Source organism: Pristis pectinata, chromosome 21 (assembly GCF_009764475.1).
Source record: "Pristis pectinata isolate sPriPec2 chromosome 21, sPriPec2.1.pri, whole genome shotgun sequence".
Classification (NCBI taxonomy): Eukaryota; Metazoa; Chordata; class Chondrichthyes; order Rhinopristiformes; family Pristidae; genus Pristis; species Pristis pectinata.
In genome coordinates this window covers 20200883-20228426 of record NC_067425.1, presented here as the reverse complement: position 1 = coordinate 20228426, position 27544 = coordinate 20200883, and the positions used below count along the sequence as shown (strand labels likewise).

Here is a 27544-nt window from a genome sequence, read left to right as displayed (position 1 = left end):
AACAGAAAAGTCTTGAGATTAATATACTGGTTATTCAACTAGGACTGATGCAAATTAATAGCACAAGTCAAGTTTAACTATAACGAAGTTCAAGATTGCTTTGCAGCCTTAGGACCTTCCTCAAAATTAGGAGGATGTGGCTGAACGTTAGATATTCCCAATGTGGAAAGATTGTTAGAAAACAGGAGACAACTATGATGCAGAGTGATTGGAAAAGCCCAGTAACATGTACAGTAGATTTTACATTCAGATTCAAGAACAAATGAGTAGTCACACCAATATGTCTTGAATCATGATAAGGCCAAAAATTGTGCATCACACGTTTATTAAGGCTGACCAAAGGCAAGTAGAAATGGAAACTATACTTCTAAAGCTTCTTTCAAAACTGCTGATAGTTCAGTTTTTCCTCTTTTTTTTTAATCAGAGGCAAGCAAGCATGGTGACAACACCTATGGGTGTCACATTAAGTCTTAAGTCAGAACAGGGGAAGATCACTAATTGTCAAAGTGACCATACCTACAATAGTCACTACCACTGCATTGTGGGGGGGGGGGGGGGTGGAAGAAAGAGGGGGTACAATGGAAGTGAAGTGAATTACATTTATACAACAGGAATAAAGAACATTTCAAATCACTGCAACAGTTGATATCTGACATCCAAAGATAACACAGATTATTCTCCCAGTGCACTGGATAGTGAAGATCTACAGCTGAACTATAAAGATCAAGCAGCTGCCAAACTGCTTTCTTCCTCATTGCCTCCTACATGTCCCTGAAAGAATAGAGACATTATCAGATGGAAAACTACAATTGAACATAGTAATGGCCATAGTCTACCATTTCACAAATATTTTATACTTGGTACTTTGATGCAACCAGCAATGAGAAGCAGCATATGGTACTCTTAAGAAAAATCTGACACTTTCAAAGAGGAGGACAATGAAAAAATTATGGCACAGAACCCAGCCATTCAGCTCTACAGCAATCCCCTCAGTCCCATTCTTCTGAACTTTCCCCATTGCCTAGCAAATTATATTTTTTCTAATGCATCTATTTATGAAGCTCTGTATCCCATACATTTAGCTAACCATCCTCTCAAAGTCCCACCACATTCAAAGATTTATGCACACATCAAGCCTTGCATGCCACGTCTCCCACTTTTCTTTATGCCAAAATGCATCACTTCACATAAGCCTGTTTTAAAAATCACTTGCCTATTCTGCCAGCCTTTTTTCTCTGGCAGTCTATTACTTCTCATTGCTGGCCATATCTCTGAGTGCCACGTCAGTGTAAATTTTGAAATTTCACTTTGTGCAACCACATCCAAATCATTAATATCAGAAGAACTCCCAGCATTAACCCTAACACCACTATTTGTCGCATTCCTATTGGAAAAATAACTGCTCCCTTTTATTCCAAGGGCCTCAAATTTTGCTGGCCAGTAAATAGTGTGGGACTTGGTCAACTGCCTTCTAAAAGTCCATACAGACGGCACATTCCCTTCATCAGCCTTCTACAGCTTAAAATATTCAAATGGTAAACATATTGTGAAGAACTGTGTAGGATAGATTGTTTGCCAGGAGATGCAAATTTGCAGATGGCTCCATAAAAAAAATCTGATTTCAGAAATTTCAAAGTTACTGTCAGATACATGATCACATTTTACAATGAGAATCCAGCAAACATCAACAAGTTTAAGCAATCCAACTTTTTTTTAAACCATAGATTCACAAATTTAGTTTCTGTATCATTAATAGGTTCAAACATTTTGTTCAGATTATGCAGATATGCAATTAAACGAAGAAATGCTTAAGTTTGTCTGTGATTCTCAGCTATTCCACAGGGTGCACTTTTTTGCAGCCTTCTCCAGCATCATCTCCAGAAACTTATTAAACAGTCAATGACCTTAGACACTTGCCATAAAAGTACCATGAAAATGTTGCACTCTCATGTGAGGTGCATGTGAATTTTTAATGATTTACTAAACATACTGTTTAGAAATCTAAGAAACCTAATTAATATTTCAGTATATATTGAAATGTGTTGATATTTCATCCATTTTAATTTTTGTTCCCCCAATCTTTATTTAGCACCTGCAATATGTTGAAAATATTTAGTAAAAGCTGTGCTGTTTCCTTTGTGGTTTGCTGTCAGTGAAAATGCATTAGTGTGATGGGCTGCTCAGTCAGACTGATGACTTCATTACTGGTGGTTGCCAGGGATCTCCTAGAGTTCATGCCTCTTGGCAACTGATGTTGAAAAAAGGAAGACATTGCCCCGGAGGTTACTGGATCTTTGAAGGCGGCTCTCTTCAAGGTCAGCAGCAAGCACCACCAACTTACATCCTAAAGCATTGAAATGCAGACAGATGCATAACTTATTTATCACAGGTTAATATCTAATTAAGGAAAATACAACACTTAAATTACTGGATCCTTTTATTCAGCAAAAAGCATATGCAAATCTTACCAAAAGCACAGTAATTCCAGAAATGAGAGAGATTGTCATAAAATAATGTGCTATGATTACATTCATGCAACAATACAAGTCACAAAGCTTTTCCTTCCTAAACAAACTACAGGGCATCCTAACTAGTGCTCAGGCACTTTGCCAATGAACTGAGATTTGAGGCCACAACTACTGTTAAAAATTACACTTACATAGGCAATCAATCTTAGTTTAAGCAATAGCTCTTAATCAGCACATCTCCAAATTCAAATCAGAAGGCAGCAAAAGAATAAGCCACCTCCAAAGATGCGCCACATGTACGACATGGAGTATCTAACATGCCAACCTGAAACACCAGTCAAGGCTGGTGGACTAAAATTTTTTTAAATTCACCCCAATTTATGCCTGCATATTTTGCATGCATTCCCAGGATATTTTGTTCCTTTCTACCAGGTAACCTCAGGCTATAAACTATTTGATCCCCGCATACTTACGCACTAACACAATCAAACATACGCTCATCTGAAAAGTTCGTCTGACAAAAAAAAATCAGCAAATGCTTTCATTTTCCAAACTAAGTCAAACATCAGAAAGTACGAAATATAGATACTCATAGAAACTTGCTTGGACAATAAAATAATGAATAAAAGTGCACTATGATACAGAGACGTGTTGACACTTTTTAAATGAAAAAACTCTCACTGCTGTCTGGATCCATACAGTTATCAATGATTGAACAAACAATCCACTTGGGTCAGGTTCAGTGCAGCAAATAACTAAGGCTCATTTCAAAACTTAATGAATGATGAGAAGTAACCAAGGTACTATGGAAAAACTAACAGCAAAATACAACAAAATAGTCGATGCTGTTTATCCTCATTTGGCCTGCAATTTTACCAGAACAAAATAATGTGTTCTGTACAAGATAAATTCTTTTGCAGAAACTTAGAAATTTAGAAGGTTGAGATTGGCAAGACCAATTTCACAAATCTGTTACTGATATTTAAAGTGTGCCAAGACAATATTCAGGAGCTATTGGGATCACATAGTCTACCTTATTCCAAGGGCTGAAACCATACATTGAGACTGTTTGGAGTTTCTTACTTCAAATAAATCACTATCATTATAAGCAAGATTAATTCAAGAAAAAATAAGCACTGTATATTTAGAGAGGGACTTGATGATTTTGCAACATTTATGGACAAAGACAACAAAAAGGCCAATAGAAATAGGAAGGTAATTAAGGCAATTTTGTGGATCATTTTGCTGACAGTACTATACATGCGATACATTTTGACTAGAAGATGGTAGGAAACAAAAATGTGCACACAGGCTTGCAAGCCATACACATTACACAGCCAGTGCTGGGCAGTTCTAAGCAAGCAATTATGTTGGACAGCAGTATTGTAAAATACACACTGAATTCCATATCCCTTTCCTGCAAGCTCAAGCAGTACCAAAATGCATTTATATTATACATTAATCTTCAAATTTCCAAAATATGATGACTTTTCTGTCAAGCATTAACAAGAGATAATTGTGCTGAACCACATATACACATCAACTCCAAATACTTAACAGACCATTGGTGTCAGAAATGCAGTATTTACCACTACAGCACATATTTCCAACATATTATTTACATATTTGATACAACCTTCATGAAAGTATTCTTGCAACTCAAAGCTTCAAAAGGGTTCAGTAAGTTTTAACAGGAAATAAATTGTTTCCGAATGCACTGTTATTCTTCATGAACCTCATTTCTATACACCTGGCTGGTATGACAGCAAAATGTTTTAATGTTAAAAAAAAACTGCAGTTAGCATGTGGCGAAAATGTACTGATGGATTTGTTTTGGATATATCCTTACAAATATGTACAAAGTAAGTACAGGCACTTAAAACGTCTTTGGTTGGAATAAACCAACTTTGCAGGATACTGCATTCAAAGCGTCAATGCCCATTCTCTTGGGCTTAACGTGCAAATGCTACAACCTGTCCACTTCCAAAAATGAAGCTGTTTTATGCTTCTGATAGTGCAACCTGAAAAAAAGAAAAAACAATAATGTGCAACCATAGAAACAAAATAAATTGGAAAACTAGATTAGCAGCAATCCATCATGAGGTCAGTTTCTTTGTCTTTTATCCTTAAACATTACTTATTACTCCAGCATCAATTGTAGTTAATTAGACCAAGGAAGTCAAAGCCAAGGTTTTGCTCCTGTCTACACACATTCCTGGTTAGGAAATGTGAAGCTCATGATTCACATTCAAATTGAACAATCGAAGTCCAATAAGGTCAGAGGAACAGATAAGTAAGATACCACTATCATTTTCAGTATGCCAACGTTTTTAAAAAGTTTGCATTTTAAATATTATGATGAAACTTGAGTTTCTAGTGTTCAGTGTATATTGAGCAGATAATCCATTATACATACAGACAATATTTTATAGCTAGATAATTTAAATACAAGCTCAAGTTACTACATCTGTGGATTTATACTCGAGGCAGAGATACTTAGTTCACATTGTAAACTAAATTCCAGTCTGGAGTGATGATCCAGGTAAATGCTTCAAAATACTATTTTAAATTAGGAAAATGAGAATAACTTAATACTCACAATTGTGTACTGTATTAGTGCCTGTATTTAATAGGCATCACGATCAGAGTACAATTTTTCTTTAAATCGGGTCGAGTCACAGAAAAAGAAGGAGTTACCTTTTCTGGACAGAATTCACTATTGTTTTGCCGCACTTTCCCTGGTCGTCCTTTGATCACCGCATAGCAGAATATAGTAATTACCATTACAAAGAGAAAGTAACTGGTATGCATTAAATGCAAGTTAATGAGTGAACGGTCATCCTGTAAGTAAAATCAATAAGATAACTTTTAAAGATCAAAAATCAAAATTCAAATAAAAACATGTCACATACAGCTTCATTTTTGATTTGTGTTTTTTATTTATGTAATTTTGCTTAGTTGGATGCTCCAGTTCACACTTAACCATGGTTTTCACAAAAGGAAACCAGTGAATGATATGGCAGGAGCAATTTGGCCAATACTGCCAGAGCTGCTGTTGGAAAGTACCAGCTAATTAGTCTAAATCTCCTGATATCCCATATTCCTGCAATTTTGCCCTTCAAGTATTTATTCAATTCCCTTTTAAAGGTACCTTGGAATTCCCTTACCTCACCCTTTCAAGCAATCTATTATCACATCACCTTTCGCTTTTCTGCCAGTTTAAATCTGTATCACCTGTTTAATAACCCCTCTGCCATTGCTAGCCTTTCTGATTTCATTCCATGAGAATTCTTTGCAAACTTGAACACCTCCAGCAAATTCCCCTCAATTTTACCTTATGTAGAAGAATACAAGTTTCTTAAATCTCACTATAGAACTGATACCCAGTCCCTCACTGCACATAATTTTATCTTGTACTATAATATGTCATTTGGCTCTTAGTCTTGCACAATTTTGCATCAAGTCTCATTTTCAGATGCCAAACATACCTTAAATCAATATCCCTAGAAAGAATCCAGTCAGAGTGGGTGGGTTACTGGAGTGTATCAATTTCATTACATCATTTAGATCTAGAATAAAATGGCTCTCTGGGGGCAATCCAAAAGGGGTCAACTTTCATTCTTTTAAATCTTCTTAGCATCCTCAAAATAATTGGCATTACCATACCTCAATATCCAATACAGAAAGACCTGATATAATGCAGACAGGGCAATAATAAATTTAATTGGTATTCTGGGAACTTTCACTGTCAGATTCTGTGATTACTCATTAGTGGTGTATTCCGTGGAATTTTATTGTACATAAATACAGGCAATTGCCCACTGAGACCAGACCCAACAGCAGCATTACCAATACGATATACATCATGTGAAGTACTATTACCCATGTCTGCAAGAACAAACAAGGTTGGAATAGCTAATGAGATTTGATGGGGCAAGAGGTCAGTGTAAATTGAATAAACTAGAAAAATCAAATTTCCACTCTACTGATTAGCCTTGGCCCATTGTGGCCTGGTGTGACCAAACTGTAGTTAACTAAAAACATTGAACAATTATATTAAGGTAAATAATTTTTTTTGTAATCTGTACAATACTGAAAGGTAAAGCTAACAATACTGTGTGCAATTTCATGCAACATTAATGTGATGATAGTTGAGTCATAGTAGGCCTAAAAGAGAAAAATAACAAATATGGAACAAAGTTGACATTTTTTTTTTACATGTATAGAGGACATATTACTTACATCTGGCACAATGACCGTTAGTTTAGGATTGAGTGCATGATAGACTTTCCCAATTGCTCCTTTATAACACCAAAATGGATTGTATTCCTGCGAGTATTTAGTATTTGCATCTCTAGCTGTGGTGAAGATTTTATACCAGACAGTGGCATTACTGTAGGTTTCAGGAATGCAATGTGGTGGTTGGCTGTAAAACATAATTTTCTTTTTACTTCATTATGCAATCTGCTTCAAAAGACAAACCCATTGCCCTTGAATTTTTGTCTTTTCTGACAGCATAGGTGAATATCCTCCTCCTATCAAGTCTATACCAGCTTGCCCAGCAATCCCATAGTTCCCCATTCTTTCCCTGTAACATATTCCCTCACACATGCCCATTACAGCCCCCAATTTGCCTGCCGCCCATCACACTAGGGGCAATTTACTGTAGCCAATTAAACAAGCATATCATTCAGATGTGGGAGGAAACCAAAGCAACCTGGGGAAACCCAAGCAATTATAGGAAGAATGTCATTGGAGCCATGTGCTGCAGGTAATGCAGCTGCCTTCAATGTGCCACCCTGTATGGTTTCACTCATTATGCTTTTAGAACTGCTGCTTAAAAAAGCAAGAGTTTCAGATCAGATATCCATTTAAAATCAGCTTTTCACTAGATTATAAGCAACCCTGACATCTTACTTGACCTGTAACTGAGCTTCTAACCCCATACCACAAGCTTCTCGTTCTGAAATATAACCCTTCTTCATCCCAACTAACACACTTATCCATGTTTATTACTTTCAAGTTTGACTATTCCAATGCTTCCCTTCTCAGCCTCCATCTTCCACTCTGTAAACATACCTGGAAATATGCTGTCCATGTTACCTCACAACAATTTCCATTCACCTACCAAGAATCATCCACCACTGCTGCAAGTGCTGGCCTACATTTACAATTGATCCATCAATAGGTCAAAATATAAATTCTTCTTCTAGTCCAGTGAGCCCCAACTCTACCATTTTGAATATATCCAAGAACCCTGTTCTTTAACTCTGGCCTCATATCCATCCACTGTTCACAGCTATCAAGACTAACATTTTGAATTTAATCCCCAAATACCTCTGCCTCATCCTTAAAATGCTGACCTTTTCTCCCCTAGGTTTCAACTGCCCTTCCTAGTGGTTCTGAATCAATTTTGCCAAGTGCATTCAACTTGGTGCTCAACCAAGTTCAATGCTCTGCATGTGTATGCTGTTAACAGAAAGGAAATACTTTCATCAGGACAAAGAGGCAGTACAGGATTTATTGAATTTACAAATGTTCAATTTATGAATTTCATTACAATGCCTTTGACTCTTTGGGATGTGTGTCTTTGATTTATAAAACTGTTTTTCATCATAACAAATACCACACCACTCTTTCCACAGGAGTGCACTGTACCAAATTCCCATAATACACTTCAGTCTTTGATTTACAAAATTTTATGTAAAGAAATGATTTTCAGGAATACATCCTATTCATAAATGATGGAATGTATCTGAAAATCAGAAAGTCATTGCAAATTACCAGCTAAAGTATATGGTATGAAGATTTTACTTGTTTAGTAGTTGATAAATTTCTCAAATATAGAACCCTTTACAATATAGTAACAATGCTTTCAAATACAACCTGGGGGAAAAGAAAATCTAATTTAGCTCAGTTATACAGCACTGCACAATGCCTCAAAAACATAGCTCAAGAGTACATAAATTTGGATTAACATGAACTGGCATATTGTATCATACAAATTGTACAGACCATTTAATAGACTTTCTGCAACTCGATTCAGATACTTTTTTACCTGAAGAATTTAATGGATTAACAGACTGGGTCTCACACTGGAATGAATGCCAATTGATAGGTTAAACAAAAAGATTCCTGTGGAAGTATGGGGATTTGACAGACCCAAGAAAACAATTCTTTTAAACCACAGAAAACTGTAGAATTTATTGGAATCATCTGATGCCCTATCCTTCCAATTAAACAGAGATCAATGCAATGGAACTCAATTCAACTGGCTCAGTTAATCACATTTTCATCACACAGTTGAGGGTTAAAGATTTTTGAAGAGTTCCAACAGCAAGTAACGGAAATTTGCCCTTACCAAATTTACAAATCACTACCAAAAAATTTGAGATTCGGAGTTTATGTGAAAAATTATAAATGAATAAACATGAAGTGTATGGAGAGAATTGAATTAATTTACCAAAGACAATGATCGCAGGCTGCTGGTTCACAGTGGAAGGCCACTCAAGGGATTTGCTTTGGAATCTGACAAAGCAAATCTCGTCTACGATACTTTACCAAAAAAGTGTAACACCCATTTCTTGTTAATTAAAACAGCCCTTTTTTTCAGTCTACAATACAATCAGAATTCACTTGCCTATAGACCACACACCTACACAGAGAAAAACTTCCTGTAGAAATATACATCCACTTATAACATGGGATTCAATGAGAAAAAGGATTCACATATATAAAATATCACAATACAGACTTAGCTAGGAACGCAACCCTCCCATAAAGCAGGGGTGTACAGTGTGCTGTTAAGAATTAAGGTCACCTCTTCACATTATTTGTGGTATAAATTTTCTTCTAAAATATAAGAGTTTAGTGAAAATAGCTCATGTTCAAAACCATCTTTTGACAAGTTTCCACACAATTATAATTTAATCATCTTCAATGTGTAACTACAATTTTTTTTTAAACAGCACAACCACAAACCCTATTTACTGTGGTAATAATCAAAGACAACAACTGATAATTTGACTGAAGTTCTACATTTCAATAAATCTAAAATTCAGAACATACTGAACTTGTTTCGGTCAATTTTGTCATAACAAATTGCACTAACAAATAATTTAGAAATTTCTTGAGATTCAGTTGCAAAAGTAAATATAGATACATTTGCAGAGAAAATCTTTTATCAAACAGAAAAGGGCAAGTTTCAATTCCTTGAGCAAAAGCAAAATACAACATGGTGAAATTCCAAAATAAAAACAGAAAATGTTAGAAATACTCAACCAGTCAGGCAGAATCTGTGGAAAAAGAAGTTGACCTTTCAGGTCGATGACCTCGCAAAACTCAAAATGAAAGTTCTTCAGCCTGAAAATGTTAACTTTGTTTATTGCTCTCCAGATTCCCTTGACTGGCTGAATACTTCCACCATTTTTGTCTTCTTATATCAATTCCTCACCTCTTATTACCCATGGAAAAATTTGGAGGTTACTACAACCCCTTAAACATTGGGGACAATTAGTGCGATGATACAAGTTAAATCAAAACCAGTCTCAAATCAGAAAGACCAATTCTCAAAATAAAACACTTTTTAATTATACTCACTAAAAAAAATCCTGGGTGCGAAATACTCATTACTTTGACTACTGTTCTACATAAATTTATAATTAGATGCTTTAAGTTTTTAATTTAATTTTTTTCCCCTCAATCTTTTCTCCTTTGTTCCTGAAGGTATCAGAATGATGATAAATTCAGTTTCATGGATAGCAGACGTTCTCAAGTACCCCAATCCAGTCTTTTATTCATTTTTGGCACATCCGCAGTTATGCAGGAATCTGATCCAGCATGGAAGTAGATAAAAGAAAATCACAATCTTGTCCATTCCTGTTCCCACTATTAAATCCACATTTATAGCAAGACAGTGGTCAGGAACAGACCAAATTTCTATTTCACAGCTGCAACAACTAACTCGGCAAAAAACAGGGATTTTTTCTGTGATGCAACAATTTATTGGAAGTCCAAATTTCTTGTTAAAGGCCATCCCCAGGTAACGAATGGATTCCATTTTTTTTATATATTGTCATGAATGGCACCAAAAGCATACCAGACTGATAAGAAAGAACAATTACTAAAAGTGGAGAGAGGAAACTAGTTCTTCCATTCATAGGAACAAGTATATGTATGCATGTCAGACTTCTGAATTTAATAACATACGGGAGCTCGTTCATATGTAGGGGTGTCCATCAGTCAGGCATTTTTAACCCAAGGATCACCTATATTCTAAGGGCAGAAAGTTGCTTTAAAAAAAATACATATGCTTGACGGCTGCTGCAAGATTTGCCAACTCCACTGTAGCTTCGGAGACTGTTCAATCCAGAAACTATGGCCTAACATACAGAATTTGAATTTCCTCAACGAAAAACACAATCTGCCCATGTCAGGAGTTCGACAATGAGTATCACAATCGCAAGTATTAAACTCAAATTCAATTCTCCCGCCCACCCCCCGAGTCTGAATCTTCAAGTATGGATAAACTCAGCAAACAAAATGTATCAACTGCCACTGCAAGTTTTCTCAAAAGTTCATACTCCACAGCATACTTATTTATATTTTTTTAGAAAAGAATTAATTGCATATTACAAGATAACTTACACTTTAAAACAATAGACAGATTAAAAAACATAATTTCTCTAGATCTGTTTGAAAAGACCTACCAGAGAATAATACTTACACTGTGACAGGGAAAACATTAGTTGCAGCAGTGATGGTCATACAAGTAGTGTAAACCATCTGCTCACAGTGGTTGTGGAGTACACATTCATCCAGATTCCAGGAAGTTGGTAATGTAAATGTAATATTCATTTCTTCATGTGCTTCTCGTCCTACAAAATAACCACAATACTTTTTAAATTACTCAAAGGCCTGCCACATAGCAGTTATTTTTCCCAAGTGAAATTGCACTGAAGTCAGAAACACAAGCCTGTTATAACCTCAATTAAAATAAAGTTATATAATGGTGGGAGATATTTAATGCTTGTACAATTCAAGTGTTAATTAAAATAAATAGATTTGTTCCTTTTATGGAACATGAAACTGGTATTAAAACTGTCTAACTTAAGTTAGGTAAGGGATTAAAAAAAGATAATCAGTAATCACTAAGCAGTACAAAACACTTGATACACCTTTAAAAACTCATTTGGATTTTTTTTTGTTCTGGTTGTGTTCTTTTTTGTAAAAATTGGGTCTAATTTATGTTTAATTTATGTTTTGTGAATACTGCTTATATGATGCTATGTGCCTGTGATGCTGCTGCAAGTAAGTTTTTCATTGCACCTGTGCATATATGTACCTGTGCATATGACAATAAACTCTACTATCGACTAAAAACATTAAAGCAGAAATATTTTCAGAGATTTTACTAATTTTCATCAATTCCATCTATTTCCCTCAATTCCATTTGAGAAGGCTACATGCAATGCAAGTTGTGGAAGAAGGGAAAATTACTGGATTCAACTTTGGGATTTCTACATAAAACTAACAAACTGAAAGCGACTGTGTCACCTGAACAACCTTGGTCTCCATCCCATCACAGACAATCCCATATAACATACAAAATCCTAAAGGTGCTTGGCAGGGTAGATATTTAGATGTTTCCACTAGTGGGAGAATCACAAACAAGGGGACATAGCTGCAAAATAAGGGGCTGGTCATTTAAAACTGAGGTGCATGGATGCTGCTTTAAGGTTAGTGAATCTCTTAAAGTCTGCGCCCTAAGGGTAACGGAGGTCAGCTCTTTAGACATATATTTAAGGTGGAGACAGATACATATTTGAAAGATCAAGGAATTAAGGATTATGATAAACTGGCACAAAAGAGTTGTTGAGGCCCACAGTGATCAGCACGATCACATTGAATGGTGGGGCAGGCTTGAAGGGCCAAATGGCCCATCCCTGCTCCCATTTTCGTGTGCTCACCACCCCTCCCCCCTCTCTGCAACTTAAGATACATTTGTTTTCTGTTTTCCAGTTCTGATCAAAGGTCTTGACTTGAAACCTTAACTCTGTTTCTCTCTCAGTGGATGCTGTCTGACATGCGAGTATCACCATCATTTTCTGCTTTTTAATCTAAAAATTTATAGCTCGTGCATGTATCAGTCTGGGAAAAGGTAGCAGTATGAGAAAGTAAAGGAACCACTATGGGAAGAGTGTGAAACATCCAAATTAGTTTCGGATTGCTCTGAGGGAGAAGCATTGCTACATAACTGTGCTATAAACAACAATGCTCATATAGTTATTAGCCAAACATGTGCAGTTAATTGAATTTACAGCAGATGTCAAATTTTGAGGAACAAAGTTTCTGCTCCTCTACCTCAAAGGTTCTGAAATAAACTACAATCTCAATTCTTAAACTCACTTCAGAAAATATTTATTTCTGTATCACCAGTGGTAGTGTCTTACATTCACTTTTAGAATAAAAACAAAGACTTTATTTCCTCAGAGAATTCAAAAGCATCCCATCAGTTTTTTCTTGTAAAAGATGTAAGCAGCTGAAAGATATCATGCAAATCACAAATCACTCATTTTGGTCTCAGAGGTGGGACTTCAGGGACAGAAATTAACTTGAGATTCTAAAATTGGTTTATTTTATATGTAAAACAGCAGTAAACAAACTATAGGACATTAAGTTAATTGTTTGCGGAAATTCTTCAGAATAATACAAATAAATAATTAGACTATAATTAAAAGTAAAAAAAAATCTGTTAGCTCCATGAAGGAGGCAGAATTTTAAAAATGTTATTTAAAATTAATCTAAAAACCTTAAAACATTAAAGATGAGTTGTTAAAAAAGCTAATTAGAAGATTAGACAATGAATCAACAGACAATTATCCCACTGATTTCAGCGCTTTTACCTGTCAATCCAATTTGATGTCCAAAGATAGTTGCACTAAGATGTGTAATATTACGCGAGTATCCACCAAAGGGTTTTAAAGGATCCAGTGTGAGCGTTATTGTAACAGAAATATTTATTGGTCCAGGATCTTCCAGAAGTTGGGGCGATTGAGTGGAACTTCGTATTTGCCCACTTGTTACTGTGCTCTCTGGGGTGGTGGTTTCATTAATGAGGTGTTTTAATGTTTCATTCTCAGATATGCACAAGTCCAGATCATTAAACTTCAACAAAAAAGTGTTCCAGTCCTATCAGGAAACAAAAACATGCTTATGATTTTGTGATGTTTCACCTTAATCTTTATCTTGACATCATCCAAATGAATGGTGGTCTATTTTTATTGATCTGTAGTCACTGTGAAATGATCCATTGTCTGGGAGCATCAGGTTCCTCAGCACAAGGAGGGCAAGGGCTCATGCCCAGTTCCCAACAGAGCAGCTCACAGCCTAAAGAGACATACCTTTTGAAATACAGGAGAGGTATGTACTTACCTGTGAACATTCCAACTGGAGATCCAAGAGTGCCACAAAAAAAATAGCACACCACAGATTACCTGCATATAACACGTTTAATCTAGTAAAGTCTCACAAGGGACTTCGCATAGGTATTACCATACAAAATTGAACAGTGCTACAGAGATATTACAGCATATGATAGCATGATCACTAACTATAAACCAATCAGCTTTGAGGATGACCAAGATACCAGAACTGCAGGTCTGGAGGAGATTACAAAGATAGGGAGGTGGAGAGACCACAAAAAAAGGGGTTTAAAAACAAGACAAAAACTGCAAAAAAAAAATCCTGCTTTATAAGTTAGCAAAAGCAGGAACATGCACAACTTAGAACACCAGTAGCTAACTTTTTGGTTGGTAAAACAAGGGACAACAGCAAGAAGTGCATTGACATAGCCAAGTCAAAAGATAACAAGTAAAAGGATATACTAGCAGACTGACAAAAGGACAGAATGGGTCAACATCATGGAGAAAACAGCCTAAGTTTGTCCAACCTCCCCTTATAGAATATGCTCGCTAATCCAGGCAGCATCCTGGTAAACCTTCTCCAAAGCCTCCACAACCTTCCTATAATCAGGTGACCAGAACTGAATGCAATTCTCCAGATGCAGCCTAATCAGTTTTATAAAGCTGCAACATAACTTCCTGATTCTTGAACTCAATGTCTCAACTAATTAAGGCATGCATGCCATGTGCCTTCTTTACACTTTCAGGGAACTACGGACTTGGACCCTAAGATCCCCCTGTACATCATACAGAGGGATCCTAAGGATGTTAAGGGTGCTGCCATTAACTGTGTACTTTCCCTCTACATTTGATCTCCCAAAGTACCACACCTCACACGCGCTCAGATTAAACTCCATCTGCCATTTCACTGCCCATATCTGCAACTGATCTATAGCCTGCTGTATCCTTCAGCAATCTTCTACACTATCCACAACGGCACCAATCTTTGTGTCATCTGCAAGCTTACTAGCCCACCCATGTTTTCATATACATCACAAACAGCAAAGGTCCTAGTCTGGATCCCTGCAGAACACCACCAGTCACGGACCTCCATCCAGAATAAGACCCACCAATCACTACCCTCTGTCTTCTATGAGCAAGCCAATTCTGAATCCAAATGACCAAGTCACCATGGACCCTATGCATCTTAATCTCCTGGATAAGCCTACCCTGAGGGACTTTGTCAAGTGCCTTGCTAAAATCTATGCAGACAACATCCACTGCCCTGACATGCTATTTCAGTGAAAGCTATAATTATATTAAATGCTCAACATCCAACCAATGTTCCAGAGGCCCTGAATGATTAGGTGGAGGATTAGTCAGCAATGTGGATTCTTTTCCCCCCTTCCACAATTCTACTTTTAGAATATCACCAATAGAAACTACGCTTCTCAATAGACACACGAGCAATTGACTACTACTGCTAATTTACTTATTTGCAAGAGGATTCCTTTAATAATCTTCCAAAAGATTACTTCTAGGTGTTGATAACACCAGAGGAGTTTTGCTAGAGCTCTGATCAAAATGTATACTTCAACTAATAAAGATGCTTAGGGGCCTTGCTGTGCACAAACTGCCATTAACTATGTACTTTCCCTTTACATTTGATCTCCTGAAGTAAATCACCTCACATCTGCCTAGATTAAACTCCAGCTGCCATTTCATATTTCCCCACAAAATGGACGAGACCTCAAAATGTATCCCTTTATTGGCTGTTAAGCATATTGGACATAGTAAGGGGATGCACAAGATTTCATATGAATGCTCATTTTCTTTCTACTGTCTTTCTCCCATATGTGACCATTCGATTTGTAAACTCCACAGCAGACATGCAGGGCCATGTAGAAGTTCATGGCATTTCACAGAATCATTGTTTCATGCTAGCACTTATTACAAAATAAGAGCCTATCATATTCATTCATAACATGTCTTTTGTCAATTTTAGTCTGTGCTTTTGCTGACAAAATAGACTAAAATAATAATTTGCCTGGATTGAGGAATCCTGGTGTAAAAGAAGATAGGGTTCTGATAACCAGGCATTTTCTATGAACATAACAATTGCCTACATTTTAAAACTTTAATTATAATTATTGTTATAAATTTTGCTTGTCTCTAACATTATAAGCAGGTACTATTAGCAAACTGAAAATGATCACAAACAGATTGTTTACATGTACAAATACAAGTCTGACAGTTTGAACATCTTTTCCCTCCACCATCCAGAATTATAAAATAGATTTGGAGTAAAACTGCTCTTAAATCCAGCCTTTATGAATTGGTGCGAGCAATGTTGTAAAACATCTAATAGGACTTTTTGTTTAATTACACTTCCAAACAATAAATGGGAGAATAGAAGAGAAACTATACCTCAGTCATCTCTGGAGACTTGATTTCTTTTATTTTAAAGAAGTATCCCAATGTCAGGAAAGCTATGGCCATAGCACTGACACTGATCATAAACACCACAAGGGGAGGACGGTTGCTGATGTACACCTTCAAATTCTCCAGTGGATGGACAGTAAGCATGGTTCCAGTTAAGTAAACCTACAAAACAGAAAGTTTGTTAAATTCATGACAAGAATTGATGTTATTATCTATTGACAAATGGGAGAGGATATGCAAGATTTACCAATATTCATTATTTTGTTTGTCGGTTTTTAAGGCACTATAGTGGTCAGGTTTATTTAGGGCACAAGGAAGAGAATAAAAGTTCATGCCGAGTAAAGGTTTGGAAAACAAGTAGCAGATAAACTTTTAGGTACAAAATGAGAACTAGTAATACGAAACATCAAAGTAATTTTTTTTTGGTAGAATAGTGGAAATTTCAGGACTATACTGTTTAGTGAGTGCCGATAAGCATCTAATTCTCATACACTAAAGAATTTAGAATAAAGTTAGTACGTAAATTTCCAAGTAATAGCTCTTTTAAAGTGCAAAAGATCTGAACAATAAAGTCTTCATTTAAAGAATTTTAACTTCAATAAACACTCACATACAATTACAATGCATATTCCTTTTCAAGGCAAAAAATCACTACCCCCTCTCTTCCTAGAGGGAAGAGTTCACAGAAAGTATCTCTTAAAAAGGCAAGTTGACAAAGAATGTCTTACTACATTAATAAATATGCTTGTTGTTCGGAGACATTGATCAATTCACACAATATACACACACACCATTTAGTTTCGGAATACAATAACTTTAAACTGTTTCAAGCAGGGAGGATTACTCTCTATTCCAGTTCTACTTGTTGTTGCTTGCATACCAAGGAAAACATTTTAATTTCCAGAAGGAATTAAAGACAGCTCAGTGGATCAATACTGAGCTAAGGAAAATAACCAGACAGCTTCAATTCACCCAAAGGAATCAATCACAAAGATTATTTTCCTTAATACACTTCAGCCACAGAGCAATGTATATCCTTCACCTTGTATTCTTAACTGCATACAAAACAGGAAATGCAAATACAATGCAACATGATAGGTGCTTACAGAAAGTAGGAATTATTAGACTGTAAATATGTTTTGTAAATGGTGTCATATATATGTGCTTTACTGAAGTTTTACTTTTTTCAGCCCACATTAGTGATCTGCTTGGGTATATAGCTAAAATGCAACCCAACCATGGCCAATCCAAAACCAATCGTAGCTAGAAGATTTATAACATTTTCCCTACCTAACCCAATGGTGCATCCCTGTTTCATGGCAGTTGAGCAACAGAAATTCACCCTTACAGAATTCAGGAATCAGTACCAAAAAATTTGAAATCCAGAATAGAAATTCGCTCTTACAGAATTTCTGCAAGAAAAAAAGATTTCTGCAGGGTTTCAACCCGAAACATCGACAATTCCTTTCCTCCCACAGATGCTGCTAGACTCACCGAGTTCCTCCAGCAGATTGTTGTAGCCTGAGGAGAACCTGTACCTCCAATTACGGTGGTGATAACAAAAATCGATCCATCACCAGAACTACATACTCCCAACTTTGTTTCAAGCCTGCCTCTTCATCCACACTTGGGACTCCTAGCAACATTGTGCTCCATAGGCCATTTATTTTGTTCACAATTGCCATGACTTTTCAGTGCGCAAATTACTAACACCAACATTTTTAAGATAGTAATTAGCAACATTTCCTTTCCAGGTGTGGGTCAAAAACTTTACAGACATATAGTAATACATATAAATCTGTGTGTTCCACAGATTTGCTCTCAGTTTTGCTCAGCTGGATATATATCAAGAGGATGCTGGAAACAGGATATTAAAAAAGACAAACTTCAGGCAATGAACTGTTACAACATCTGATATCAAAAATACAATGCTAAGCATGCTGAAAGGCAAAACATGCAAGATCCAGTACTTCTGGTCCCTTAACCTTGAGATTTGCTGTCAAAATTAGCACCTTACAACTTGGCTAAATTCTAGGGAGCGCAAGCAATGAGCATTATTGTTTGACAATATTCATAGAAACCATGCACTTAATGTTTCTTAAAGTCAAATGGACATCTTAAAACCTCCCCATGACTCTCTGTGCCAGGTTTAAATGTCCACTCTGCATAAAAACACAGCTCAGTCAAAACTCAGCTGCTCATGGCTTAACTTGGACCAGGTCCCATTCATCCATCATTCCCCTCCTTCCTGACCCACAATGACTCCAAGTCTGAAAACACAATTTTATAATCTTTTCAAATTCTTCCAGTGTCATTTCTCTTTCATTTCTATAACTTCCTCTAGCCCTACAAACATTTAAAATGTCTCTTATCCGATTCCAGCATCCACAATTATAATCACCCCATTAATAACTTTGCATTCAGTTACTTTTAACTAAAATTCCTCCCTGAACCACTCCTCAAACTTTGACGGGAGGATATTAGGACCAATGGATCATTACAAAGGGGATTAGAAACTGAAGTCATGGAAATATTTAATGGGATGTTACTCAAAAGCATTTTAAGTAAATCATGTTTTAAAAACTGAAAAAAAATTAATAGCAAAAGATCTTTGCCAATTCATGAATTGGTATCAAGGGAGGAAAAAGTCAATTTCGACCAACAGGGAAAGTTACAAAACATTTTAGTGCAGAAAGGATCATTTTAAAAAAGGCATCTGAAAATTGTTACAAAAGATAGGAGAACAAAGAATGCCAGATTACAGACAGCTTAGAAAGTGTAAAACTTTCTGCCATCTCATCTATTCTGGCTTCATTTGAACGTGCACCCTGGAGGTAAGAGAAGAACTGTGATATTATTTCATGAAATTAGAATTGCAGGCACAAATTTGAAACAAAATTAGTCTAATGCTACACCATAAAATAAGCAATGAAGTGGAAATTGACTATTTAAAAACAGTAATTGAAAATTATGTAATCAAGTAGCCAGTCTTTACAAAAATATTATTAAGGAGAACACAATAACTCCTTCCCACACGTCGTACAATTCCAACCAGGCAGTAATCTATTTACATTACTTGTCTGGAATTCAGAATCTAAATGACCACCGTTCATCACATGGTGCTCATTAATTAAAAATGAAAGATCACCAAGTTGCAGCATCAACTCAGTCTTTCTCTGCAAATAATTGCTTTCTTACTAAGTTTTCAGTATTATCTGCTATTTCAGATTTCCAGCATTTTGCTCTTTTATTATAAGTGTTCAAAGAATTCAAGTGGCAGTGTCCACACTGCTCATATATGAAGATTAATTGCAGACAAGTTTTGGAAAGTCTTTAAAGCAACCATGGGATCCTGAGGGCCTTTTTAAAAACTTCTTGGAATACACAGTGGTTACCCCTCTATAGGAAATGGTGCATAGATCTGTTCTCCTTACCCAAAGATATATTCTTGATTGAGAGAGTGCACAAAGGTTCACCATATTGATTCCTGGGATGAGAGTTTGTCCTTCATGGAAAAATTAAGCAGGCTGCTTAAACTCAAGGAAGTGTAGGCCCAATGTCTTTGAAAGATACAAAATTCATATGGATAGATGCAAGAATTGAGTTTCCATTATTTAGATGAGAAATCAAAATAAAGGGCTGGCCATCGAGGACTGCGATAAGAAGCCTCTGGAATTCTCTATCCACAAGTGCTAAGGAGGCTAAGCTCAATAAGGTGCAGGAGGGAGGAGCAAAAGTCCAAGAGCAATAATGGAGGCAGGGAGGACTACTTCAATACAGGTAACTTTTGCCGGGTGCTGTCTTAAAATAAAAAAAACTACAGATGCCAGAAATCTGAAATTAAAAAAAACAGAAAATGCTGGAAACACTCAGCAGGTCAAGCAGCATCCATGCAAATAGAAACAGTTAATGTTTCAGGCCCAAAGCCCTTCAGACGCAAGACAAACTCCAGACGTCAAGAGAGAGGGTTGGATTAAAAAAAGGAAGCATATGGCAGGTACAATGGACTCAAAATGGGGGAGGTCCAGCTTGAGTACAGAAAGTGTAGGGTGTCACTTTAAAAAGGGAGAAAGAAGGCATAAAATATCACAAGCAGACAAAATTGAGGAAAACCTAAAGTATTTTATGTATATTAACGGCCAAAGGAAAACCAGGGAAAGAGTTGGATGCATTCAGCAATGGAAAGGGGCAATCTGTACATAGAACAAGAGAATGTAAGTGACTCATGTAAACACCTGTCATTTGGACTAAAAGGATATTGTGGTTGGAGAATTCAGGAAAGGAAACAGCAAAATTCTATAAGTTACCAGTAAGAAGGAGGTATTAGATGTCCTTGCAGGCCTAAAGGCTTATAAAGCCCTAAGGCACAAAAAGATGCATCCCACGCTGCAACTGAGAGGCAAGAGTGCAACTTGTTGGGGCTCCAAGATTTTAATCTTTGCATGCTAAAGCCAAGGTGCCAGATGACTGTAAAAAAGCAAATGTGATAACTGATAAATCAGGTATTACACCTCAGTGAATCTAACATCAGTGAAAGGGAAGTTATTGGAAAAATATCTGAGGGAGAGAATTAATCTAGTACTGGAAAGGCTGGGAATAATCAAATATATAATTAGCATGGCTTTATTAGGTTTAGGATTAATATGATTGTTTTTTTTCCCAAAGAGGCATCAGTGTTTTTAATGAGGGTAGTGCAGTCACTGTAGTCTACCTGGACTTCAATAAGACCTTTAATAAGGTCCCACATGGGAGACTGGTCCAAAAATGTTAGAGCCCAAGGGATCTAAGCAAACTGATTCCAAAATTGGCTTCATAAAATGAGGCAGAGGGTAATGGTGCAGGGCTGTTACTGTGATTGGAAGCACGAACTACAGGGATCAGTGCTATGGCACTTATTGCTGGTTATAAACAATGTAGGAGACATCATCAGTAAGCTCACAGAAATTGGTGTGGTGGCATTGGAAGTGACAAAGGAAGTCTTAAGCTACAGGCCTATACAATGAGATGTTAAAATGGGCTGAGCAATGGCAGTTGGATTTTAATCCTGATAAGTGTGAGGCGATTCATTTTAGGAGAACTAATAAGACTAGGACGCACATGATAAATGGTAGGGCCTAAAGAGGTATTGATGAATGGATGGACAGACCTTGGTGTACAAGTTCCACTGGTAACTGAAGATGGCAGCCCAGGGAAATAAAGCACATGGGATACTTCATTAGCTGGGAAGTTAATGTACAACTTTATAAAACATTGGTTAGATCACGGCTGGACTACTCTGAGCAGTTCTGGTCACCACACTGCAGGAGGATCGTGATTACACTAGTTGGAGTGAGAGGAGATTCGCCAGAATGTTGTCTGGGATGGACAACTTCAGTTATAAAGCAGAAACTGGATAGGATGGTTTTGATTTCCTTAGAGGTGATACAGCAGACAGCGAAAAATTTTTCCCCATAGCAGGTGTATAAAAAAAAGCACAACTTTAAAAGGAAGTAGTAGGAGTTTGAGAAGGGATCCAAGAATGAATTTTTCCCCACTCAGAGGGCTGGAATCTAGAACGTACTGACCAAAGGGGTGATAGAAGCAGAGTTTCTCACAAGTACATAGATATGAATTACAAAGGCATAGCCCAGGTACTGGAAAATGGGATTAGTATAGACAGGTACTCAATAGTTAGCTTGGATTCTGACTCACTATAACTCTATATTCAAGACAAAAATCAATAGATCATTATATATTGAATCAAAGTGATACAGAGCTAGTGGAAGAAAGTACAAAAGTAAAAGATCAACCATGATCTTACTGAATAGTGGGCCAGGCATGAGGGGACAAATGGCCTATGTGTGTTCTATTTCTACGTTAAATTGAAATATCCCATCATTCTGGATTCAGAAAAGACACCAATCCATGCTTTATACTATATCAGCAGTAATGCAAAATATAACCATCTCTGTAGCAATAATAAATGTACACTAAATTTGATTGAATGGTTATTGAAGTTTTATAATCCCAGCAATGATACATGAACACTGAATTTCCGAGAACACATTAGAGCAAAGACTATATTCCAGTTTAGGAACATGGTGACACAGTGCTACAGCTAGCAGAGCCACTGCCTCACAGTGCTAGAGACCTAGGTTCAATCCTGACCTTGGAGACCATCTGTGTGAAGTTTGCATATTCTCCCTGTGACTGCCTGGATTTCCTCCCACATCTCAAAGATGTAAGTGTTGGTAGATTAATAAGCCACTCTAAATTGCCCCTAGTGTGTAGGTGAGTGGTCTATTCTGGGGAGAGTTGATTAGTCTGTGGGATTAGTGTAGGTCCTGTTTTCTTATTGTATCTCTGACTCTAAAATCTCAAATTAAAGCAATTTATGACAATTCTGGATAAATCTGAATGACACCAAATCCCTGCTTTTGATCAAAAAGTTCACAAAACAAGTGAATATTCATAAAATTAGAACAGACTGTTAAACATGCTCATGACAAATGAAACTATTTAGGCAAAAGCCACACAATCCAAGTTGTTTAGTAATCAATAACATCATAAATTTGAGCATTTGAAGTGCAGTAACTTACATACTATAGAAACGCCTAAATTACATGGCAAAATACTTCTTTCACATCTTCTCAGATTTTAATATATAATCTAATAATCAAAAGTTGTATGGAGTCAACAAAAAGCAAATGCTTGGTTTCCTCACATGTTGCAAAATCTGAGATTATTAATTTAAAAATCACAGGCAAAATACAATGAGAATTCTTCCCCTCTTGAAGTGGGAGCATTCGCTGATGATTGCATTTACATTCAAATCCACTCATAGCTCCCCAGAAAATGAAGCAGTCCATGCCTGCATGTGGGCAAAAGCAAGACAATTTTTAGGCATGTGCTGATAAGTGGCAAGACATTCACATCACTAAAGTGCCAGGCAATGATCATCTTCAACAAGACAGAGTCTAACCACCTTCCCTTGAGATTCAAAAGTTATCGCCACCAACATCCTGAGATCACCAATGACCAGAAATTCAACTGGACCAGCAACACAAACTGTAGCTACAAGAGCAACTCAGAGGCTTGGTATCCTGCAGCAAGTGACTTACCTCCCGACACTCCAAAGCCTTTCCACCGTCTACAAATCACAAGTTAGGAACATGATTTAATAATCTCCACTTGCCTGGAATGAACGCAGTTCCAACAACACTCAAAAACCTCAACATCATCTATGATAAAGCAGCCTGCTCAAATGGCACCCCATCCATCATCAGCACACACTGGTTTCAGAGTGTGTCCTCCATAAAATGCACTGTAATTACCAGCCTAGTCTACTCCAGTGTCACTTCCCAAATCTATGAGCCCAAGAATGACAAGAGCTCCAGACACGTGGCAACAGGCCAAGGCATTTCAAGATAGCTCACCAAAACATCCTCAACTGTAGTTAGGAATGAACAATAAATGCTGTTCTTGCCAGCCACACCCAGATCTGAATAAAAGCCAGATCTGGAATATTCCATCTGAAAAAGTAACAGATATGGAGTCTAACAAGTCTAACATCCCCAACTATCCATAATTGTCCTTAAAGTGAATGACTTGCTGGGCCACTTCAGAATGCAATTAAAAATCAATTGCATTGTTGTAGGTCTGGAGTCAGATTCTAGGGGGTAATAAAAGGAGATTTCTTTCTCTAAGGGACACAAGTGAATCTTTCAACAACCATCCATGGTTTTCAAAAGTTCCCATCACTGACATTCTAGATTTATTCCTGTTCCTATGCTAGTTTTGTACTGCTCAGGTACTGAAGTAAGATGTGAACTGATGCATCTGGATTTCTTGCTTATGAGAAAGCATTATGCAGCTGTATTGTTGAACATCTGTTTCCAAAACTTGGATAGGTGCTTGACAATGAAGTGATAGTTACAAACTTGGTCCAACTGCTTTTTTTGAAAGGAACAGTACAGGCACAAAAAAACTGAACGAGCTATTCCCATAGATGACCTGTCATCATAGAAGCTGCTTGACTGAGACATCAGCTGCATCGTGAAGAGTAGGACCAACTACAACATTTCACATTACATAAACTAGAGATAATATCCATTACAAAACATTCAGTTTAATATGCTGCTATTGCAACCTACAGCAGATATTTGAACTAGCAATTTATCAAGTTAATTCTAATTTACATTATACACTTTATAATGTTAGACTACCTCACAGAATCTAAAGCGCTGCAAAACACTTTGAAGATGTTTATATCAGGTGTAGATTTGGCAATGGAACACGACTTAACTCTAATTTTCCCAGTTCCACTGCAAGCAAAACACAACAAGGAACAAGAAAGTGATGCAAACAGGGCGAAGTCCGTTTACCTCTCCCCAGCACTGAACTGAAGCAGTCAGGAAGGACGCCCGCTGCCGAGTTTAACAGGTAGCGGCCTACACCAAACTTCGCCACGGCGCAGCCTACGCGTCTCCCGGGCGGCCGGACCCGTCCCCAACAACGCGGGCTCCTGGGGGGAGGGGGAGGCGAGGCGAGACGAGACCAGACTCACCATTCTCAGGCCGAGGCGGTGGTCTCACCAGCCGCCGCCTTCTCCCGCTCTGGCGACGACGCAGATGAAGCGGCGGGTCGGTCGGAGGAGAAGGGCCGGGAGGAGGAGCTCGGGGGCAGCGCGGCGGCTCAGCGGCGGGGCGGGGGACGAGGCAGCGGCACTCGGCTGCGCTGCAGGCCGCCTCTCGGCATCTCTCACGCCGCTGCCATCAACAGCCGGCGGCTCGGCATGTCGGCCTGAGGGGAGGAGGGTGAGGCGGCGCAGCCCTGTTGACTCTCCGGGGCGGGGAGCGGAGCCGCAGCCGCCAGTGACGAGGCCGACGCCGAGCTGATTCACCCGGCAACGGCAACCCACAGGAGCCCACTCCGTACACCCGCAAAAAGCAAAACCAAATCGAAACCTCGCTGCCGCAGAGCTGCAAGTCACAAGGAACCTGAGAGGCAAACGATTCTAGATTTCCAAATTCACCCCTAATTTTGATTGTTACATTGAAGCTGGTGGTACATTAAAACTAACGCCGCTGCCAATTTTAAATAAATGGCTCACTTGCTCACAAAACTGGACATGGATTTCATGCTTCATTATTTTTGAAAAGAACAATCTGATCTTTAAGTGGTTTTACACTCTGCCTCACCTTGTAAAAATATATACTTAACTCATAACTGCCACCGAGAATGTTTGTTATTTGTCACTTCTATCATCAGAACGATGTTCTAAATGCATTTATATTTTAAAAATGAAATACGCAACCCTGTGGGTGCATCTTGGGGTGAGATACAATAAATACTCATTAGTCTAAAATAGTTTTTATTTGTTTTAATTGAATGAAATTTTGCAAGATTTCACACAGCTAGAATAAGGAAGACTATTTAGCCTTTCCTCTCAACCATCCAGAGTTATTATAAAGCCCTCTTCCACATACTATAACACCCAATTATTTCTTAAATAATTCCATGTTTCTTTTCTCCACTATTCTGTATGGAGGTTAATTCCACACATTGACCATTCTTTGCTGGGAATAGAATTTATTGATATCCAAAAGCTATCCTAACTAATTTCATATTTCCATACTTTTATGCCATAGAAGGAGGCCATTTGGTCCATTGAGTCTATGTCAGCTCACAGAGCAATCCCATTCCCCCACTACTTGTCCCCTGTACCATATTCTCCCCACATTCTCATTCCACCACCTCACAACACAGGGGGCAACTTGCAGTGGCCTGTTAACCTACCAATCCGCACATCTTTGGGATATGGGGAGGAAACCAGAGACTCAGAGGAAACCAATGTGGTCACAGGGAGAATGCGCAAACTCCTCACAGACAGTACTGGAAGTCAGAATTGAGCCTGGGTCACTACAGCTGTGAGGCAAGAGGTCTACTAGCTTCGCCACTGTGCCATCCATTTCAACAATTTTTTATTCATTCATGGGATGTGGATGTCATTGCCAATGCTGGCAATTATTGCCCATCCCTAATTGCCCTGAGCTGATGAACTGCGTGAGTTCCTTCCAAGTACTCTAGTATCCTCCCACATCCCAAAGATGTCCTCATTGATTAATTGGCTAATTAAATTATACCTGGGTGTAGGTTAATGGCAAAAAGAGGAGTTGATGGGCATATAAGAGAGAAGAAATTGCAGGGTTACAAGGAAATAAGGAGAGGGGGAATGGGACTAATAAGATTGCTCTCCTGGAGCCAGCACAGATCTAATAAGCCAAATGGCCTTTTACCATGTCAGCATTAAGATAAACTGTGGGCTAGATAGGAGAAGGATGGCAAATTCTGGTTCAAATTTGAGTAGTATAATGAATTTAAATACCTCAAAGATGACATATCAGGTGGCTCCTGAAAATCAAATTATCCCTTTTCTCATAACTTGAACAACTGATGCTGGGAATTAGACTCAGTGGCTCTTCCCCACACTGCCCAACTACATGATTTTTTTCATGACAACCAGGATTGGAGACAGTATTAAAGTGCAGTCTAACCAAAGCACTACAAAATGTAATCATTAACTCCTCTGATTTATATTTCACTATTTCTGCCACACATTTCAAGATCCTTTTGGTATTGATTATAGCTACTCTTCATTGCTTGGAAATGTTTAACATTGAGTCTGCCAACAGAGGTTTCCTTCAGATTCATACCCAACTTTTTGAGCACCTGTTTTTGTTGTATATACAGGGGTTCCCCGGGGTTACGGATGACCTGACAAATGGAAATCTTAGTTTACGCAAATTCTCCTATTCATTTTCAAACATGTTTCAAGATAGTAGTGTTACGGACTAGGTTACTATTGGTGACTGTCCCTTTAAGATAGAGCATAGTGGGTGGGTGGGTGTGTGTGTGTGTGGGGGGGGGGGCGTGATGACGACAACAGAAGATAAGGATGTAATGACATTTTTGGAGCAGTCAGTCAGTCAGATGAGGAGGGAGAGAGAGAGACACACACACACGCACCACCCTGCTGTTCTCTATTGATGGATGGAAAACAATAACTGTGTCTGTCACTACAATCCACGTATGGATTTTTTTGGAATAATCCAGTGGAGTCCACTTTGTCGTTAACCTGTAGAAGGAAACAGGTAGTTGTATGGATGGCCACGTCTCGGATGCCTTTCGGGGTGGCAGATACTTCGGAACAAAAGAAGATCATCAGTGATTGGGGTGTCGTATGAGTTCCAA

The 27544-nt window shown here is 37.8% G+C and overlaps 1 protein-coding gene across 2 annotated transcripts; it reads right to left on the bottom strand.

Moving 5' to 3' along the window:
• Positions 1 to 2420: 2420 nt before the first annotated feature.
• tmem248 (transmembrane protein 248) lies at positions 2421 to 25604 on the bottom strand. 2 transcript variants are annotated; one of them, XM_052035806.1, is made up of 7 exons: positions 24858 to 25601; positions 16298 to 16474; positions 13373 to 13658; positions 11194 to 11344; positions 6711 to 6894; positions 5166 to 5309; positions 2421 to 4489 (listed from the first exon to the last, which is right to left on the bottom strand). In XM_052035806.1, exons 1-7 carry the CDS (start codon positions 24858 to 24860, stop codon positions 4469 to 4471), a joined length of 966 nt encoding a protein of 321 aa, XP_051891766.1. In that variant the 5' UTR covers positions 24861 to 25601; the 3' UTR covers positions 2421 to 4468. The 2 variants fall into 2 exon arrangements, with proteins under 2 accessions (XP_051891766.1, XP_051891765.1); XM_052035805.1 differs by having other exon boundaries at positions 3401 to 4489; positions 5068 to 5309; positions 24858 to 25604.
• Between the last annotated feature and the right edge of the window lie 1940 nt (positions 25605 to 27544).